Below are 19,283 nucleotides of genomic sequence, written 5' to 3' on the forward strand. Positions count from 1 at the left end.
TGTGCAGAAGGGGGCAAAACCAATGCTTTCAAAAGTCTTTCAGATATACAAGCTCGAGTGCCTTCCTTACCAAGATTACTTAAATAGTAAAAATGTTTCCAGTGTGAGGGTGACAGGGCAAAGTACTGCTAAAGAAGAATGATTCTGAGAGAAGAAAGAGTCAGGCTGTCCCTCTGGCTGCTTTACATGATTTTACTCTTATATATTCACTAAAAATAGGTTACTACCATAGCAACCCTTGCATCACCAACAAATGTTGACTCTGAAATACAGCGAACTGTCTGAATTTATAAACACACATGTTCATATACACACATATGCATGTAAACAGAAAAGAATATGATCTCCTGTAGCATTTACAGCAATGGACTATAGGATTTTCACCTTTTGGCAACAAATAGAATCTAGGTTTTTAGTACATTAAGCAAGGTAAGGTCCTCCATAACATATATATTTATATGTATACTGGATGATTAAGCCACTTTTTTCAAATGACTCAAGACATCAACATTTGCAATTCCATGAGGAAATAAAAAGAAGGAAGGGCGTTTCATGCATTTTTCTAAATATTAAATAGGATGCATTCTCAAAAGTCACATCAATATTTAAATTGTGATGACATAAAACTGTGAATGAACAACAAAATTTCGTTTACCTTTATGTGCAATGTGAAATAAGTCCTCCTGCATTTTAGTAAATTCTGATGATGTTTCAGAGCCATCAGAGTAGTTTTTCTCTTCTACAAAATCTATTGTAGATAAGTTAGGATTGGAAGCATGCAGTCTCATAGGGGCAGAAAATACTGAAGGCACCTGTAAGGAGGACAGCCATTTGTGATGTTGTTTTTTGCTTGTTTACAAACTGCAAAGAATGTTTTTTGTTTGTTTGTTTGTTTGTTTTTTTACTTGTCCCTATCAGAGTTGCATGCTGGAGACACCAAAAATTGAAGTACTACTCTTGGTTACCAGTAGGCTTGCAATGGATAAAACCATTGATACAATTTGAACCAATTTTGCCCAAGATGTCATAACGGGAAATGTGGCAAAATTCCAAGAAACCAGCCCATTGAGAGCTGTAGGATGTGGTATATTATTTTTACTCACTTCCTAGTATCTAACAATATGGCCTCTGGAGGCAAATATGCACAAAAATACCTGGAGAATATAAAAAATCTGTACTGCTAAAAAAAGAAAACACTACCAGAATCCCCCCCTAAATTGCAGGCAGATGGAAAAAATAGGTAAAAGACATTGTCAGTCTCCCAAAGAAATTAGTACAGATCCTGTTGCAGATATATATGAGGACATATTTTTGTTTTGTCTAATATATTACTGCTTAAAATGATCCAGCACAGGTTACTACTTCAAAAGGACTCATATTTCCTAAACTGGTTATATTGAGAAATGACCAATAACTAGGATATAAAGAAAGATGAGCTACTGAAAAGATTGAAGTTACCTGTAATGTTCCTTTAGCCTCTTTACCAACAACTCTGGATCTCCACCTCCTATGTGTTCTCTTTTCCTTCTTTGGGCTTTCAAAAGGTCCAACCTTTTAACAACACATCGGACAAAATTAATGCAGATCACCATAAAACTAGCAAAGATAAGAATAAACACCTTGATCTTTTAGGATTTGGGGTTCTTTTTGAATTGCAAGGGAAAACTTTATTTATTTATTTTTAAACAACAAACCTGCATAGCATTTATAGCAGGCGCTGAATAGGTCCTGTGAAGAACATCCATGCTCTGTAACAGCTGGTTCATTTCCAGTAAATGTGTGTGACAGGTGGAGAGATCTGTTTTGAACAACAGAGTATTTTCAGTTGCTCTCAAGTAACAGGCACAATGAAAGTTTTTGTTTGTAGGTTAGTCTTATTTTGATGGTAGCTAACTTAAGTTATTAAATGAACAAAAAAAACAGTATTAGACAACTGCATAAAAAAGCTTGTATCCCTCTCTCTTCAATTCCATACTCAAAATATTGAAATGTTTCTATACAGCCTGTGCAATGATCTTAGTATTTTATCCTTGCTGATTGTAGAAAATCGAGAGTAACATAATAATTACTGCAGTTTGGGACTAGTCGGGCCTCCTCATGGAGAGGGTTATCAAATCCAAAGGCTTAAAGACTGAATAGTCAATAGTCCATTCAGAGCTAGAGATGGGCCTCCTCTATGTTAACATTGAAGCTCAATGTTAGGTAGAAACTTAGCAGATACACATCATACAGACACTATCAACATGAGAAAGATTTTCATGCTTTTAGAAAAACATGGAAGCAGAAGGTAACTTGAAGTAAAAAGATTTAGTCCTTTTAAAATGACTAGATTTTGGATGCTTCCCTTTTTTGAATACCCAGATTAAGAAAGTTCAAGTTTTACTATTGAAGGTGATGTTCACATATAAAAGAACATATACCGAAATATGTAGGTTCCTTTAAGAGGTCCCCAAAACTGATAATCTCCACATTCAGGAATCAGTAGTCCTTTTGAAAACAAGTAGGCAGTTAACCAACAACTACTTTGTTCCTCCCCCTTGTTTCTGAGAAAACTCTAACTTTAATTACTATTTATGCTATTGTACTGTCATTTTTAAAAACAGCCATAGGAAATAGGCTATTTTCAGCTTCCTTCGAATATCATTACCTCTCGAGCATTTTTCCATGTCTTCAGAAGACTGTAGCCATGATGGAATCCTGGACTCATTACTCGAAAAGGAAAATGACAAGTTACCTCCAGCTGACAGTGAATTCTGTTTGGTCAAGCTGCCTGCCTGTTCCAAAGAAGAACAAGCAAATTATTAACAAACGATATTTTAATGAAGGAACAATAATATTTTGCTGAAAAATAAATTTTGAGGAAGGCCAAAGCTATGCATCTATTAAATCAATTTAATACATTCAAAGCTTCTTATGTGGCACAAAACCAAAACAGGACATTCTGTTCCTTCTGCATGCTCCCTGAAGAAGCCCCAAAGGTAACTAAAATGTAATATGCACATATTTGTTAGAGTTATTTTCTAATGAAGGAAGCATAATCTACTAGATGCTTTTTAAAATTTTTACTCAAGGTCTTATGAATCAAGAGTGGATTTAGCTTGACAGACCTTACTACATGTGTAACCATATATCTTAACTGGATATAGACTATTCTTTTGCAATATCTCAGTAATCTTTCTCAAACCTATCTCATTTTCGGTAGCAGCTACTGTCAGATGCTTCAAGAGATGCTCAAAATCCTGTGTAAGAGCTAACTGAGTAGTACAATTAAATAGCTTCCAATTGAAAGAAATTTCTACCCAATACTATTACCAGTTCATAGCGCCTTATTCTGTTTTCTTTTCTAATGTAACTACAAATAGTAGCCATTCAAATGCCTAATTATTTTTTAAACTTTATTAAACTTTTCACCTTTATTAATATCAACAACAGGAAGTTACATAAAGCAATTACCTGCCTTATCAACATCTTGTTTAAAGTCAGTTTTTAAAATGTTTTCATAAATGTTTCATCTTAAGTGGCATTACATTGCCCACTCACTGATTATGAGAAAAGATGACTAAGTTGTTTGGCTCTTCTCTAAATCACAGGCTTTACAGGATTTGTTACCTCCTGCTCACCTTATATCAAAACTCGTGTAGCACTAGTTTTAAATTTATTCAGAGGAAATATCATGTATATCTTATCCAGTTGCAGTTTTCTTAGTTTGTCTTTTAAACTATGTAATATATGCTCCAACTTGAGTTGTGGAATAAAATAGAAAGCACTGTCCAGATGATGTCATTCAGTACTATGTCAATTTATATAGTCAGTCTGCAATAGCAGTAAACATCAACAAGCACAATTATTTTTAAATTAATCTATGCGGTTCAGCTGTTTTATTCCTACATAAATAAAGCTGTAATCATCTATATATGTATACACAAATAATAATCCCAGCACCTTTGTAAGCATAAGCAAACTTAATTTAAAGATGAACACTTTACTGACATTTTGGAAGCCAATCCCACATTTATCTCTTAAAAATCTAACCATATAACCAAACCTTTTCCAGAATTTGTATTCATGAGGGGCATGAGTAGGAGGTAAGAAGCAAGAAGACATTGCCAAGAAACAGGTAAAAGAGTTTGGAGAGCTCCAGTTAGCATACTCTTGGTCATGATCAGCCTGGTTAAGCATTAGATTCTAAGTGTTGCACATATATATATATACATAGATACATATATCCACCTTCCAACAACAACAATAAAGAAGTGAAAATTGGTCTAGCATTTCTAAAAGCAAATAAAATGCAATAAAAAGTTCACTTAACATATTTTTCTCAAAATAACTTAACTTCTGGATTGATATCAACATTAACCTAGCTAGGACTCGTGTAAATTGGCAAACCTCCATTTAGCTTCAGCAGATCTAAGGTGATTAACTGGAGCTTAAGAACTATCCCCTTCTATTTTTCACATGAAAATAAGCAGGGCTTCTTTGCGGTACAAATCTGGATTAATAAATTAAAAGTGAATTAAAGTCTTTCATGCCAAAGAAGAAATGCTTATAGATCCTGACAGTGAGTACAGATTTTAGATATTCTCGTCACATGAATATATATACATATATATTTTTTTTTTGTGAGCAAAGGCATTGTTATGCTTGATGTCTACCTTCAATATTATTCTCCCCCCTCTATTCCAGCTGTCTTGCAGGAGAAAAGAACTAGACTGTCCCATAAGGTTTCCCATTTCCTAGCAGACACAGTCTCAGCAGAGCAGGCTGTCAGAGCCGCAGAGGTACTGGCTCCACAAAACCCATGCAGACAGTTCTTTGCAGAACAGTGCTGTTACCGCAGGGCACATCACTGTGCTTTCAGCTGCTGGCTCACACAGATTCCCTCCTTCTCAGCCACTAGCAAAAAGCTGTTCAGGCACATGTTTGTGCTTGCTAAATAAAAAAATTTACACCGTAACAGTATAGTCCTACCAAAGTGATGAACCTCCCCCCATCCCAATGTCTTGTAGACACAGAGCTCCATGCAGCTAACAGGCAAACGTATAGAGTGACTTTGTTCAAACTGATACTACAGGCACCCCTGTTTTTTACTGTCAATACCAGGGGATGTACTGTACTTGTTGTCTCTGAAGGAGAAAAAGGCGTGGGAGAAAGGTTAGTGGGTAAGTTTACACAGCACTCCTAAACATCCCCCAAGAATCCTACAGATGGAGAATCCTCAGAAATGCCTAAAACCCTTTTACGCAGAAATACTATGCTGTTTCCCCAGTAAGCACTGATAAACATGTTGCTGACAGCTCAGAAGGAGTCCTATCAAACCAGGGAGGTGCCAGTAGGAGGAAAATTCTTGTACTGCAGGTAGTGTGAAACAAACCCACTCAGACCGCACAGCAATATAGCTAGGGAAAAGAAAACCTTAAGTAGGAGGATAACAAAGAGGTGATTGCTGCACAGAGGTACTTTTGGAGTTGACAGAAACAGAAAGCAGTTTCAGTTACAGAAAGTAGCACAGTATTGATAAAAAAAAAATGTTCTCGAAAGAGATCACTGGTTCTAGACAAAAGCAGAAGAGCTTCTTTGGGTGAACGTCAACCAGTCAGCATGCAAACTGCTGGAGACAGGTTGCGTTCGAGTGCAGAATACCATTACTGTTCTGTGAGAGTACCTTAGTTAAAAATGCAAGTGGTAGTCACAGGTGATGGCTGTTCAGTAATCCCTATATACATCTCAGTTAAGCACAGTCAGACACATTAATGTAAAAAGAGAGAGGTTTTATTAGCTAAAGGATAAAAGAAAAAATGAGAAAAAGGAAAAAAAATAATACAGCTAAGCGCTCTTCTGTGACCCAGACTGACATTCACCATGAACGTATCACACAAATACTGAAATATGTCTCAAATATTATGGGGTTATAACTATATTTTCATTACTTTTAAAACTGAATATTATTTAATTCACTAAAATAATAAGACAATATTATACAATTTACCATCATCATAGAGAAAACTGCTTGGGAGAAAATATATTAATAATATTATTTTGCTCTTTATAGAGCAAAATATTTTAGACCATAACTTAGACCCCTACAAATTTCCTATGCTCTTTATTTAAACTCAAGTCAGGCTAATTTATTCCTTGATGAAAGCTCATTATTTATAAATCATAACTATTACCACTATTACCTTTCTACTTGGAGTAGAATCACACACACCGGGGACAGAGTCCACAGTAGCAGATACAGGGAAGAAAAGATTATTGACGTCATGAGGAAACATGGAGATTTCATTCTGACGATACATTCTGTGATGACGAAGTTTTGCTACCCATTCATCAAACAGCTCCTGAGATTTCACCTACACAAAATTTCAGATTTTGTAACACCCACATCCAAAACTGCTAATAAAGAAACTAAGATACCTTGTGCTCATTAGACAGCTAGCCTAGCTGACTTTTATTGGCAAAATATCGAGAAAGTTTCTCTAATGATGCTCATATTAGAAGACATGCTGCATGAGCTTAAGCATGACAGAAAAATTGTCACTGGAGAAAGTCAAAAAAAAGAGAAACTTCAGTCAACATGACTATGATTTCAATACAGAACACAATACGTAACAACTTCTAGATAGGAAAAAAGCAATATAAACAAAGAAAAAAATTGTCATTTCTTAGTTGCCAGTTTTAAGGTTTAGTCAAGGTTTAATGAACTGCAAACGGAAATTTGATTTTGGTGATGAATTTTACAACAATTTATTTCACAAGACAGAATATACAGTTCTATACGTTTGACTATAGAGAATACTTCCTACAGATAAAACAAAGAACAAGATACAAATACCGAAAATAAAAGCACTTATATAAAAAGTGCATATCCTTTGCTGAAAAAAAATGGTGGAGAACAGAGTACAGCTAAACATGAGGTATCTTCCAAGTTTCTACTTAGAGAATAATTTTGTAACAGGGTTACCAACTCTGGAACAGTACAGTAAAATCTCTGAAATTATAAAGTGTAAAACTAGTCTCCTGAGACTAAAAATTATTAGGGCAACTAACAAACCTACTACTAGTAAAAATAAATGTGGTCTCCACCATACAGACTTAATGTTGTTATACCCCTACAGTTTTGGGAGTAAACTTTAAATAATTTTAAAGACCTACCTTCAGATGGTATATCTGCTCTTCTGTATCCAAATCTATACATTTTGTTGATTTCTTTACAGACATGACAGAAAGCCCAACATCAATGCAGCCATGAAGCTTCCCTCTCTCTATCTGCAAAAAAGTAAAGAGAATGCAATAACCCCAGAATAAAGCAGAAGGACAGACCTGCTAAGACCATCATTCTCCTGCCTTCGACCTACTGTTTAGAGCTGCTGAAACTCTACTTCTCTTAACCAGTAATATGGAATTACTAGTATTTCAGATAACATACTATTGTTACCTTATAATGACCTTAAAGGGTTTTAAATTACTTACATCGGCTTGGCATTTAGAATATTTCAAAATCCCTCTGTCCAAAAAGAAGTATCTCTGTAACCAGAAACGCAGAGAATTAAAAACCACACAAACAGACAACCAAAAAAAACCAATTATGCAAAACCAAAAAAAAAAAAGCCTACCCCAAACACTCACACATACTTCTTTGGAGAACACTTTCCATGCTCTTAATTTTTTTATTTTTATTTCTGCTGTAACAACACACCCAGTAAGTCACATTCAAATGGCACCAGGCTTTCAGACAGACATTCCTTTACTACCTTGTGCCAGCCCTTCAAAGGCCATTTCCTCTTTTTCAGCAAGCAGCCTTCCTGCTTCTGTGGTTCCTGGGTACAATTCATTGCTCCCCGGAGTCCTTCTACAATTTCCCAGCTGTCCTGCTTAAATAGAAAATCCAAATCTCAATCTTATTCCTTCCAACTGATAGAATTGTTAAAACAGATTGGAGAGGAGTAAACAAAAACAAAAGGATGCTGAAATCTAACCTTAGATCCTTCTTTATACATTTCCTACGTATCTACGAAGAGACAAGATATAATTTTTAAAATTTGGATAGATACAATATAAACTAAATAAAAATGCTATTTTTATGACATGAACCATCATTGAAGGTAGATGCTTACCAGAATTTTATATGCATATTTTTCTGTGGGTACACACACAGTATGTAGCCACAGCCTAGTCAGTTTACCATAAAAAGCTTTCTGCAGTCATGTACAGAAACTGACTATGCTAAAAGGATATGCTTTGTAGGTTATGAAACAGAAATAAAAGTCTGAAAATGAAGACATTTCTATAATGCTCTTTTGCCCATACTCAGTTACTAAAGGCTTTGTATTTTGTAATGAACTGCACTCTCCCTAGAAATAAAAAATAAAGTAATAATAATAGTAAAAAAAAAAATAAAGAAAATAAAGAAAAAGAACAAGCCAGCTAAGTAATTCAAGTACTATGAAGAACATGATGTAAAGGGAGAGTACAAGTAAAATACTCCCCCACTTTCATCAGATACACCTCTAATTAAAGGAGTATCTCTCTTCTGCTGTCAGTAAGTCTTAAATGAAATATCCTGCAGCAATGCAACAGAAAAAAGAATTTATCTGATGAGATTTTTTACTTTTTGTTTTTTTTCAAATGGGAAAACTACTAATGACCATGTAACATGAATTTCAAGATTTCTGATGACAGATTTCATGAATTATTTATTGCCAGCTACCATTGGATTCCACAGATCCCTAATTATAAACAACTAACAGAAAATGTCATGGCTTGCGCCACTGACGTGTACTTAAAAAAGACAAATACTTTAACCTGTAGAATTTAACAATGTAAAGGACTACTATGAAACACTTATGAGAAAACAGAACTACACCAGGCAGGCGAGTACTTGTGATCTTTCATTTAAGCTACAAAGGGAAGTAGCTTTTCCCTTCGGGAAAAAAAAAAAAAAAAAAGACTGACTCAAAAACTTTAAAACAAATGTTAAACAAAAATTGGCAAAAGTGCTAGTTGTGCTCATTTATCCATCTTTAGAATCCTTAAAATTCACCCCAAGAAATCTAAAACTAACCACAAAAATTACGTCAGGTTATATGCCCATTACCAGAATAAGACAAAAAGCCATCCATTAAATAGTTTAAACAACATGATCTCTTATTCCAACACATTAGTGGCAGCACTCCACTATTTTGTTGTTATTTTCCTTGTACCGCACTTTATGGAACAAACTGCAAAATTGGTCAGATTCTTCGACTTGAGTTCCCTCTGCCAGCACTACACAGCAGGCTGCCAGCACCAGAAATGGGGCTGAGCAGCTCCCATCACTCCACACCCTACAGATCAGCCATGATGTTCTGCTGCCTGAAGGTAAGTCAAAACTGCATTCATTCTAAATTAAATTGTTATCACAGCATGCATTTTGTGCCCCTATGGGCTTGGGTTTTATGCTTGCCAGTTTTGTAATGCACAGCTCCTTTACTCCCTCCAATTTGCAATATTTTGACAGCTCCTTAAATACCATTATTTCTAACTAGTACACTCATGAAACCATATTTTTGCTGTTGAAAACCAGAAATTTCACTCCATATTCTTTATTTTTCTTTTTTTTTTTTTTTTTTTCTCAATGTGGGACCCCCTTAGGATTCTAAATAATCACAAATCCTCTCCTACTTAGGGGAAAATTGCTATGATACCAGGTCAGGGAACAGATAAGTTACTCATAGACACCAGCAGCTAATGTTTTGAATGAAGAGCAGAAGGTCTCCAGGCTGTCTCCAGCACATCAGCGCAACATGAGCCACAGCAGTGCACGCTCTGCTGCTAGACACCAGCAGCACAAGTCTTTTGTGGGGTGAAGCAGCCAGAAAATGAAGCAGAGAGTCAGCTTGTGCCCTTACAGTGACAGCCAGCTATGGCTTTCTAGCTGTGGTTTGACAGCTATTCAAGTACAAAGGCAGCTATAAGCCTCCACAATTAAGGACTTTTCTTCTTTTTTCACAGAGTGTTCCAACCTTGAAAGCATAAAAGAATTTATATTCCACCGTCTCTTCTGCCATAAATGGAAATATTAGACCACCTGCTTTCTGCAGTGAGTTTGGAATTTCTTTGCTTGTTAAAGATTATTTAATTAACCTGTATATAATTACAAGCATTAGGACTTACGATGACAGAGCACCCTCTTTAAATATAATCAAATACGGTACAATGCTACAATTTACATTAAGCATGTAACAGCTGAACTTTCTGCTGTTCACTCTCCACATGTGGATAAAATTTCCTCTCCTTGGGAAATATGTTCTCCTAAATGAGCTAATATATAACGAATCTTGACATGAGCTGATTTCAAACTGGGGACTTGAGGTAAACATTAAAAAAAAAAAAGTGTGAAACCTAATGGAACTAATGAAAGATGATTCTAATTAAGAACTAATGGGCACATCTACAAGATTAAGAAGAATGGCATGTTTATGTTTTTGTTTCTTCTTGAAATTAGCCAGAAGAGCTTAAAAGCAATATTGCATGATTACCAAGCACGTTATTTCCATTGCCTTACCCAAAATATATTAAACTGCAGTATCCAAACACATCATTTTTCCATTGAAAGCTGATCTGATAGCAGTCAAGACTATCAAACAGCAGATCCTTTTCAGTATTCTGTTGTCTTGCCTAATTAATCCAGTTTCTTGAACTTTGGATCCAGTTCTCACAGAGTTTGTTTAAGCTTAAACACCGTATATTGTTAATAAAGCTGTCTACTTGCAGGAGACAAGCACAAATATGAGCACAATCAGCCACAGAAATCTCGATTCAATTTTAAAGGGACTCCTCAAAATAGACAGATCCATGCTACATTGGGCATATGAGATGAAAGAGAAAGAAAGCACTGGGAAGTAGTTTAGTGGCAGTACACCCACCTGGGATACACAGCGTCAACAGTTTTGGTAAAAAGTTTAAATACAGAGCATATCCTGGCCTGTATCACAATCAATTTTAGTCTGGGACTCTTCTGCAGTCCAGGCATAAGATGTTTCCCCTGTTCCTGCAGAAGATCCACATCTCTCCTTGTTCTTTTGCTCAGTGAGGCAGCCAAGAAAGTGTCTTCAAAATTAAGGAGTGTGAAAATGGGAAGAAGAGCTGAAGTAGAACTACTTCCCTTTGAGTAGGCCCAGAGGCCTGCCAAATCTCAGGGGAAGGCAAGTCTCCTACTCACATTTCTGTTAAACCAGCAATCTCATGTTTTTGAAAGCTTACACAAAGGTTACTTGGACTGGAAATGGACCAATGCTTTTAAAAGCACAAGACTATTTAATCCTCTAGGTTAGACAAGGAAATGCAAGGAATAGTTTAGAGAATTAACTGCATGAGGAACTACTGGATAACCACAAGGCTCAACACAGCAATAACAACAAGCACTGGGCTCTGTTCTACATGGCTAGCCAAAGAGCCCAACCTTTCCCAGAAAACCCCCTGAACTCACAAGGTTTTCAAAACACTGCTGCTGTGACTGTTTTTGGATCTGTTTGCTCTTAACCCAAGCCCTGCAGGATCTCTATCAGTAGTTTGTTTTGTGAGAGATCTGACACCTCATCTAATGAGAAAAAAGCGTCAGTTGGCTATTGCTGGGAGCAGCTGCTGAAGCAAAAGAAAACTGCTTACTCTCTAAAATAAAGGCAAATGAAGTGGGCTGGTTGGTTATCATTTGGTCTCATCTGTCTGAAACAGCAGAGGAGCAAATTAGAAATACAGAACCTCATGAAAGCTACTGGAAGCATTTACATTACGGTCCATTTTGTTCATTCTTATCCCACAACACCTCTTTACATATTTCTCCCCTCTTTCCCCCCCCAAAAAAAAAGTAATATTACAACCCTACCAAAAGTTTTGCATCATTATGGGCCAATATCTGCACAAAATGATCAACCTTGCTTTTGCTGCCTGAGACAGAAATTTCACTCAAGGCTGATGGAGGAAAGTAGCATTGTTACTTTTTCTCAGGTCCAAAGATGCTCATTTCAGACCAGCATGGGAAATTCACACTGCTGTTGAAGAGCATACCTGCTGTGTTGCTGAGAATAAAAACCCATACACTTTGGTTTTCAGAGAGAAGTCTGTCATGAGGTAATTGTATTTATTTTCTTTATGTAATAAAATAAAAGCCTTCCCATTTTCTGCAGTATTATGTACCATGGAGCTCCTCAAGGTGAATTATTTCAGGAGAAAGAATGAAGCAAAGAGTTTGAAGGGCTCTCAGACTGATGCTTGCACTTGCAGCTCCCTGAACGAAACAGATGACAGTGCCAGACTTTCTTTCAGTGTAAAATGCAGTCAGTTGTACCGAATATTTTAAGTGCCAAAAATAGAAACCCGCTTTGTGGAGGATAAGGGTTGGCATCAGCTGCAACTAAAGCATTTGTTACAGTTCATAAAATTGGCAGAAATGATTTAATTTTCTTTTTTAGAACATGAAGTATTTTTAAGCAGCTCTCCTGTCATAAGGCTTTTTTCCCTACTGTATCTATTTAAAAAGCTAGTTAGCATATTAGACTTAGAAATGACTATCATAATATATCTACTTTTGCACATAGGTCAGTTTAAATGGAAAGACCAAGACCAGCTTTCCTTCCTCACAACACACGGTTTGAGTTGTGGCTTTGTGGAAGACAACCCTTTCCATGGCTGGCAGAGAAGAGCAGAGAGGTGAGATGTGGCAGTATTCTCCAACCTGCCACGGGGCTTCAGGGTGAGGTGAACATAGTGGAACACCATTAACTGTTGGTGTCTGCAGTTCACACTTCAAATGTATTGCATCTGGCAGAAAAAGGGCACCAAGTTTAGCAAAGGAAGGAGCAGGCCCCTCAAAGTCCTGCAGCCCTACTTCAAGTCAACGCTTCTGGCATGGTGGCCTACCTCTGCACCATGGGACTCCATTTATCCTCCATACCACTGGCACATGTTGTTCCGTGAGGAGTAATAACTAAATTTTAGCAGTCACAGGAGCCCCAGTGGTAGCCTTACACTATTGTGGTTCCACGTCCCAGTCTTGAGTTGCTTATTACATGGTGCCAGTGTCTACTTGCAACAGAGTCTGTGACTAGGAAAACAAAGAGACTCAGAACTCAGATCTCACTATTTATGGGAAAAACAAACAAAAACTGTCTCAATCCCTTCCTTCTGTGCTGTTCAGAGGTTTTTTTGTTTGTTTGTTTGTTTGTTTACTTAATCAGATTAAAAGAGTTGCCATGTCAGATCAGCAGCACAGAAAAATGCATCCAGACAGATCTGTTGCAAGCAAAAAATATAGTTCTGAAGGTGGCTGAAAGGGGCACAAACGTTGGAACAAAGAGTAAGAAGCCTCCCATAGAGCTGGAAGATAAACAAAGTAATACCAAAATCAACAATCCACATTTTGCAGAGCATATGGCAAAATGATTTAAACTTCCACAATGTGTTAAACAGGAGTAACATTGTAAATTTAGCTACTTTGTAGACCTCTTGATCACTTTGGCCAATGCAAACAAAGTTACAGGATAACTTAGGAAGATATTACACTTGGTAAAGAAGAGAGTAGAGAAAGTATTAAGGAATTCCCTAATATTAGAAGTCTCTCTTATAAAAAATAAAATGACAAACACCTTAAAATGAATAACTAATTTCTGAAAAAATGTTTTTCTATATTTTCAGACTATATATGAAAAGTAAGCAAGAAGAAATTTTAGTCTTGCTTAGTGATTATGTCTCAGCACATAACAAGTCATGCAAACTGCCCCCAACTTTTGAGGGCTTGCCTCTCTCATTAACACTTCCTGAAAACATGGAGAAGTCACTCGACTCTTTTACATTCTCTAGATGCAGATGCATTCTGTTACTTGGTACTGCCATGAGTGACCATGAAAGGTTTAATAGTGAAACATTAATCAAAGTGGAGATATTTATCACTATGCCTCATATTATGATGAATTATTATGATTATAGACTGTACTGCCTTCAATATAGATTGAGCAACAACCTACTTTATATCTCCGTTCAGCTTGACCTGATAGGTGTATGAGGCAACTTACCATCTGCCTGACTATATTGAATGAACATGGATGCACCAGGAATACAAATAAAACAGAAAGCTGCATGTCTCACCTTTGTCAGATATACCTTGATTTTTGTACAGGTGATCAAAGACTAAAAAAGTAGGTGCAGACAAGGTGATATTAAACTTTACTGATTTATTTCCTTTCTCCAAAAGAGAGCAGGTGAGAATAAAATGGTTAAGAAATGGGATCCACTGACAATAATATCAAAAGCCTCAGCTAGCCAACTGATTTGGCCATGTTAAATGGCAGTGAGTTTTTTGCATAAATTCCTCCTGCATAAGTATGGCTGATTTTACTGGCTATGTAAAGCACCAGTGGATTTAGTCATGCTCATGTAAATCTTATTATTGAAATACTATACGAAACACTTGATTGACATGAGCTGCTGGAACAGACAATACAAAATGTTTTAAATTATGCTTTTAAAGGTAATCTCATACTGAGGATATAAAAAGTAATGTTGAAGGAAAACAAAAAGTGTCCTGAAAGCAAAGATTTCCATACTTAGTGTACTAGAAACGCACAGCATTTCTTACAAGCACAGCATTTTAAAATGCACAAATTGCTCAGAGATTTGTCCACCTTGCCAATTGTACAGGCAGGGACATAAGTCCCAGAAAAGCAGGTGCTTTTTCAACACACAGCTGAGGACTCCAAAGCTTTCAGGGGATTTGGATGCTCAGTTCCAATTAAATTTTCAACCTGAAGCAGCTCCAAGAGCTCCACTAAACTAGCATCTGTACAAATAAAAGTTTATGTTGAGCATATTGCTCATCATTTTACAGGCATGGTTTCAGTGTGTTTAAACTTAATTTTCAGCACAGCTACTGGTCAATGTTTCTTGCCCACTAACAAAAGCTGTCTTAAGCAGTCTTACTCATCAAGTACAAACACTCCCAGTCAGGTCTTTTAAAACTGTAAGGCTGAAAGAACAGCTTAAATGATCACTTCTGCAGAAGGCAAAGTGTGGTTTGATGTTTCATATAGCATTAGGTATCCAGATGCATCATGTTACACAAATATGTATTTTCTTAACTACATGTCTACAGCAGCAACCGGTACAGAGGCATTCACAGGCACATTTTAATGTCAAAGAGGCCCTATGTAAAGTTTCAGAAAAATGCATTCTCTTTCACACACGCACTCACATCTTTCCCTGGAAACTTGAAATAAGCAGAGCAGTTGCCCAATATTCTACCACAGAAGCGGTATCTTCTAAGGAAGATTTGGGATTTCAAGATCAAACCACTGAGATCAAGACTCCACAGCAGCAATATTTCACTATAAAGACACCATACATACGATGTGATAGAATTCAATTTTACAAGTGCTTGCAATTCAGGCAAGTTATATATTTATATATATACACATTATTTTACAAATAAATCTTTGTATAACATGTATAACTGCATTTGACTGAAAAGAAGATCCTACTACAGACAAAAAAAAAAAAAAAAAGAAGAGGGTGAGGAAGCCAAAGAAGTGATAAAATAAAACAATCAACAGGAAAACAGAATTTAAGAGATTCACTGGTATTCATAAGCAAAAGTAACACCCAATTTTGCTAACGCTTTCAGTTTGGTTACAAAGCATTTGTATTACCTGTCGACTTCCCTGCTTGGAGGAGCAGCTGCTAGTACTTCTTGAAGGAGACAGCATTTTCTGGGATACACCAAAGCTTTTTTCTTCACTCATGATCCAAGACCATTCGTTTCACATCAGCTCACTTAGAACACCATTAAAAGGTAATTAAGCAAAGGTATTGGAAGACTCCTGAGAAATGCAGAACTCATCGTTTACTCAAATGCATTCCAGTGGCATGATCTGCATCCCATGGAAATTCCTAAAAGAAAAAACAAAAAGCTGAGTTTATCAGATATGATCGTTTACTGCCATCCAGTAACATGAATCATAATACAGCCTTTGGTAATACAAGCTGACCGCATTACTGTACACTACTAGAAATATATTCAACAGTCACTTTAAGACAGATTTTCAAGGATCAAACAAGACCATCAAGAATTTTGGGTCCTAAATGCATACTTTAATTGTCATGATTTATGCAGAAGACAAAGTACAGTACAAAGAATCATTTTAAAGACTTAAATTCATAATAATAATAACAAAGACAACTAACGAAGACACAGAGTATACTAAATACTTATGAAAAAAGGATCAAAATATTCTCAAAATGAGAAAGCATCTAACTAAATATCTTACAAAAAGGACAGCAACTGAAAAAATTCTTTTTTTTCAAGTTCTTTGATGATTTAAACAAGTAAGCATGGCTTCAGATTGTAAGAAAAAAGACCATATATAACATATAATATACACAAGTAGAGAACATGCAAATTCAGCTATATAAAGCTGTGCATGAGCATCTTACCTGAAACCAGAAGAAAGTTGTGACTACTGTCACATCAGTTGTCCAAGTCAGTGACTGGAAGAACAGTCAACAGTCTGTTTAATAACAGTGCAGTTTGCAGCATATGCAAATAAAAGCCATGCCAGAAACTCCCAATAACGGATTTCCAGTGTGGGCAAGAGTTGTCATGGTAACTGCATTTTTTTTTTTTAAATTGAACAGAGGACGTAACAAAAGGGTGATGCTTTCCAAAACTTGGGGTGACGGAGCAGCTTTGTGAATTGTCTGTTGCTTCAGATTTTATTGTCTTGGGCAAAAAATCTGCACATGAGGAACGGTGCAAGAACCTAGGAAGGTAAAGACATTTCCACAGAGAAGAGAAAATTAATTGCTGGAATAGGGAGGCATTACTTCACAACCTGCTTAATCGCTCACACTGTCACAAGTGTCCTGAACTAGGCTCTCTGGTTATTGAAGTTTTCCATTAATTTTTCTTCTCCTGAAGAGGCACAAAAGCCCATGCTGAGAGAAACAGCATTTTAAGATCCCTAGTAAAATGTTTTGTTTTAGAAATTATAGTTTCCCTTAAAACACAAAACAAACAACAAGCAAACAAAACCACCGTGACAAACAGGTGCCACATTTAAGATAACAACAACCCGGTACTTCAGAAAGCCTTGCTTCTAACTGCTCTGGTCTGAAGCATCCAACTTCTGAACAAAGACCAGTTCCAGTGTATAGCGCCTCTTCTGCTGTATGGCTTGATCTTATCTATTTAGAAATACTTAATTACCCCCAGAGCAAATCTATCCTAAACAACACTAATGAAACAGTCCCAGTCTCCAGAAGTCAGATGAAAAAGCAAGCTCTGCTGAGGCTGTTTCACTGGTGAGTCAGTTGGCAATCGTTTCCAGTAACCATCCGATAAATACAAAACCAGAGAGTACAATGCAAGAGCCTAAGAAAAACACAACAGCACAGTGATGTGAACTGGGCCTTGCGCACCAGTTTTGCACTGAAATTACTGCTGAGAATAGGACTAGTGCAGTATGGAGAAGGTATAGACTCTTCCTAGCCAGAAAACAAATTTCTGTGTGGCACTTCACCAAGGACTAGCACTTTTAACAGGTTTAAACTATTGAGTAAGCATAAAGCACAACTTTATTAATCGCACAACTTTATTAATCAGTTTCAAGGTGCATTTAGTAAAACAGTTTAATGGTAACATCCCTGTTAAGAAGTAGATGTCAAACACGATAGAAACATAAATTCTCTTCATGTAAACTCAGTTCAGATACTGCCTTGAAAGTGCCATGCACCAAGCGTTTTACTGATGCTCACTGTTCACTCAGGTAGTCATGCAGTCCTCTTCACTGCTTGGTGTCTAAAACAACCAATTTACCACTTGGATTTCATTGTTCACTACCTGGCATTTTGGCAAAGATTGGCAAAGTTCATGACAAGAAAACAGGCTTAATTTGCAGCAAAATGCACTTAAAGTTACTGTCATCATTATCTTGAGAGCATATCCCCCAGGACATGCCAGATGGAAATTATGTGACACCCTTTGCCCATCTGAACACAGCGCAATGGTCGTGACACCCTGGAAGCTTCAGAAAACGGAAAAACAAACTGGAGGCCTCTCTGATTTTAATACAAAAAAAGAAGCCATGTAATCAAAAGGATATTTCCATCAGCTTTCTTTTTTCTGTGTGGAGCCTAAAGGAAATTAAGGTGTGTCCACATTTGCATTTTAGCACAGATTAGAAGTACACTTCCTCTGCAAATCTCCTGATCACCCCTTCTGACCACAATTTGGGTAGCTCTGCAGGACAGTCATGGAGCATGGACACCAAATCCCCTCTGGATGAAGTGAAAGCAGAAGGCATGCTCCAGGAGCACAGCCAGTGCTCACTGAGCTGTGGCACCAAACTGGAGCTCATCCTGACTGGTCCCATCCTGGTGTGGATGCAGGATCCTCGCCATTACCTGATTCACTACAGAGGTCCACTTTTACTGCACTGCTCTCCTTGCTAATGCTGATATGGTCTAGACACAGACTTACACCACTTAACTTTGGGCACGCAGATAAGAACTCCAGATCTCCTTTGGCAATTGTTATGTAGGAAGCAAAAAGAGAGAGATGGGCACTTTTCCAGAACTCAAATGAGTTGAAGATGACTCCACCACCTAACCCAAGGTGCTTAAGAGAGGCAGGAGGCTGGAAGGATACATGTGACAAAGACCACCTTGTATTCTGAATATTCTGAGGTTTACTTCCAAAACAGGGCTTTCCAATTTTCTTGTATTCCTTCAAATTAATTTGATACATGGACTTAAGAAAAGGCTTTTGTTACCAGCTCTGAAGAAGGCAGGAATGATGTGTGCCCTCTGTCTGAAGTCTTATTAATGTTTCAGTAATGTTTCCCAGTAAATCAAGTTATTACCTCGAGAATTCCAGATCTGAACGTGAAACTGTAAGTGAATACTGAATATGGCTCCAACCCATCTGTCAAAACTGCTGCATCCTCCAGCAACTGCTTTGTGCTCCTTTTTTAAAATTCTCTTCAAGCTCAGGAAGAAGAGAGGAAAACATGGTTGCCCTTCAACAACTACCAACTTATGCTTCCATAAGGGTGTGAAAACACTGATCCTGCATCCCAACCAGACTCGTATTCTGGCTGCCAACAACAGTGATTGAGCTTCTCTAGGGTGATTCATATTTTACATTACCTGCAGCACGTAAGGTTACAATGGTACATGAGCAATTAAGACTTTAAAGCAGGCACAAAAAACAGAATTGTGCTAACTAAGCTAAAATTGCAGCAGGCTCTCATGGT

At 37.1% G+C, this 19,283-nt stretch overlaps 1 protein-coding gene across 3 annotated transcripts in view; it reads right to left on the reverse strand.

Annotated features, from left to right (window-relative positions):
• OSBPL3 (oxysterol binding protein like 3) overlaps positions 1-19,283 on the reverse strand; it is an 87,953-nt gene that overhangs the window by 28,856 nt on the left and 39,814 nt on the right. For 2 of the 3 annotated variants that reach the window (XM_084281295.1, XM_084281294.1), the window contains exons 4-13: positions 16,465-16,790; positions 15,681-15,921; positions 7,755-7,874; positions 7,474-7,527; positions 7,156-7,269; positions 6,183-6,353; positions 2,648-2,774; positions 1,695-1,798; positions 1,459-1,551; positions 656-812 (exon numbers count right to left, since the gene is read on the reverse strand). In XM_084281295.1, coding sequence (XP_084137421.1) covers positions 656-812; positions 1,459-1,551; positions 1,695-1,798; positions 2,648-2,774; positions 6,183-6,353; positions 7,156-7,269; positions 7,474-7,527; positions 7,755-7,874; positions 15,681-15,773 — 1,033 coding nt within the window. In that variant the 5' untranslated portion in view covers positions 15,774-15,921; positions 16,465-16,790. The remainder of the gene's footprint in view (positions 1-655; positions 813-1,458; positions 1,552-1,694; positions 1,799-2,647; positions 2,775-6,182; positions 6,354-7,155; positions 7,270-7,473; positions 7,528-7,754; positions 7,875-15,680; positions 15,922-16,464; positions 16,791-19,283) is intronic. The other variant, XM_084281296.1, reaches the window with a different exon arrangement.

This window comes from Netta rufina (genome assembly GCF_964035555.1).
Source record: "Netta rufina genome assembly, chromosome: 2".
NCBI classification, from domain to species: Eukaryota; Metazoa; Chordata; class Aves; order Anseriformes; family Anatidae; genus Netta; species Netta rufina.